Below are 1,189 nucleotides of genomic sequence, written 5' to 3' on the forward strand. Positions count from 1 at the left end.
AAGACAGGGAATGAGGTGCAAATGAAGATAAAATAGCTGGAGAACAAGTTTTCTGCTTTTGCTGCAGCAGCTGAGATATGGGCTCAGGTTGAGTTTTGGTTTTGCTCTGTGATTCTTGTGTTTTTATGAAAACAACTCTTTCCGTAGCTCAACCTTAGAATTATGAGCAAGACAAACCCATAATGAGAACTTTGAGTGCTATCACGGAATAATAAATCCAAATAATAATCAAACTATGATCAGATATTAAATTGAATACATTTAAAATTAGGCTAACACAAGTTTTGTTGTATTTTAGCAAACCTTCCAGCTACTGTAGAAATGGAGTTTGTACAAGTTAAATATATTCAGGCTCTGAAATAGATATGGGAAATGGGATTTTTCATCTTACAAATTAAATACAAAACAATACTTTTTTATTATTAGACAAACAGGTATTCTTGATGATGGATTCTCATAGTAAGGAAAGCTTTGCTTCAAACCCTAACCATTCATTTTCTCTATTTATTTTAGCTGTCCGGACTAAAATGGTGTACTGCAAAATTGACCAGACACAGAGGAAAGTTGTTGTGAGGTAAGTACACAAGATTTCTACATTGAATTAACACATTGTATAAAGGCTTGACACTTTAAGTGGGTACTGTATATCTACAGGTTGTTTAGTCATTGTTTGGCCAAATTTTATTAACTTTAAATATACTGACTCGTCTACTCTCATTCAAAAAAAATTCTAAACTCAAGTAAGATTTAAAAAAAAAAAAACCTACAAAGCAACAAAAGAAAAAGTTATTAGCAGAACCAGTCGAGGTCAGGCAGATCTGTTCATAGGTTAGATAAGCAGAACCTGTTTGCAAAAGACCTTCAGGAAAATTCACAAGATCAGAACAGTGGACACCTGCACAGATATGAAAAAAAAAAAACATTTCTGCTACTGAAACGCAAACAGGCAGAAGTCGCACAGCAACTTCGCAGTTAATAAAAATATACAATTAACTATGAAGAGAACAGCTATTCATTCATTCATTGTGTTTTGTAAATAACACGGTACACATTTAATGTGTCACGCTCAACATCCCTCCTGGGTTTTGCTCTATGGAGGTAAATTTGTGTTTTTATTATTCAAACAAAAAGCATCTTCAGTCAAAAAAAATAATTTCAATCAAAAAAAAATTTTTCAACCAAACAAAAA

The 1,189-nt window shown here is 32.6% G+C and overlaps 1 protein-coding gene across 2 annotated transcripts in view; it reads left to right on the forward strand.

The window, feature by feature from the left end:
- The window catches only part of eif3m (eukaryotic translation initiation factor 3, subunit M), a 7,349-nt gene that overhangs the window by 4,263 nt on the left and 1,897 nt on the right, over positions 1 to 1,189 (forward strand). For both annotated transcript variants that reach the window (XM_014001883.1, XM_014001884.1), the window contains exon 10: positions 514 to 574. In XM_014001883.1, the coding sequence (XP_013857337.1) occupies positions 514 to 574 (61 nt within the window). The remainder of the gene's footprint in view (positions 1 to 513; positions 575 to 1,189) is intronic.

This window comes from Austrofundulus limnaeus, unplaced genomic scaffold (assembly GCF_001266775.1).
Source record: "Austrofundulus limnaeus strain Quisiro unplaced genomic scaffold, Austrofundulus_limnaeus-1.0 Scaffold10, whole genome shotgun sequence".
Taxonomy (NCBI): domain Eukaryota; kingdom Metazoa; phylum Chordata; class Actinopteri; order Cyprinodontiformes; family Rivulidae; genus Austrofundulus; species Austrofundulus limnaeus.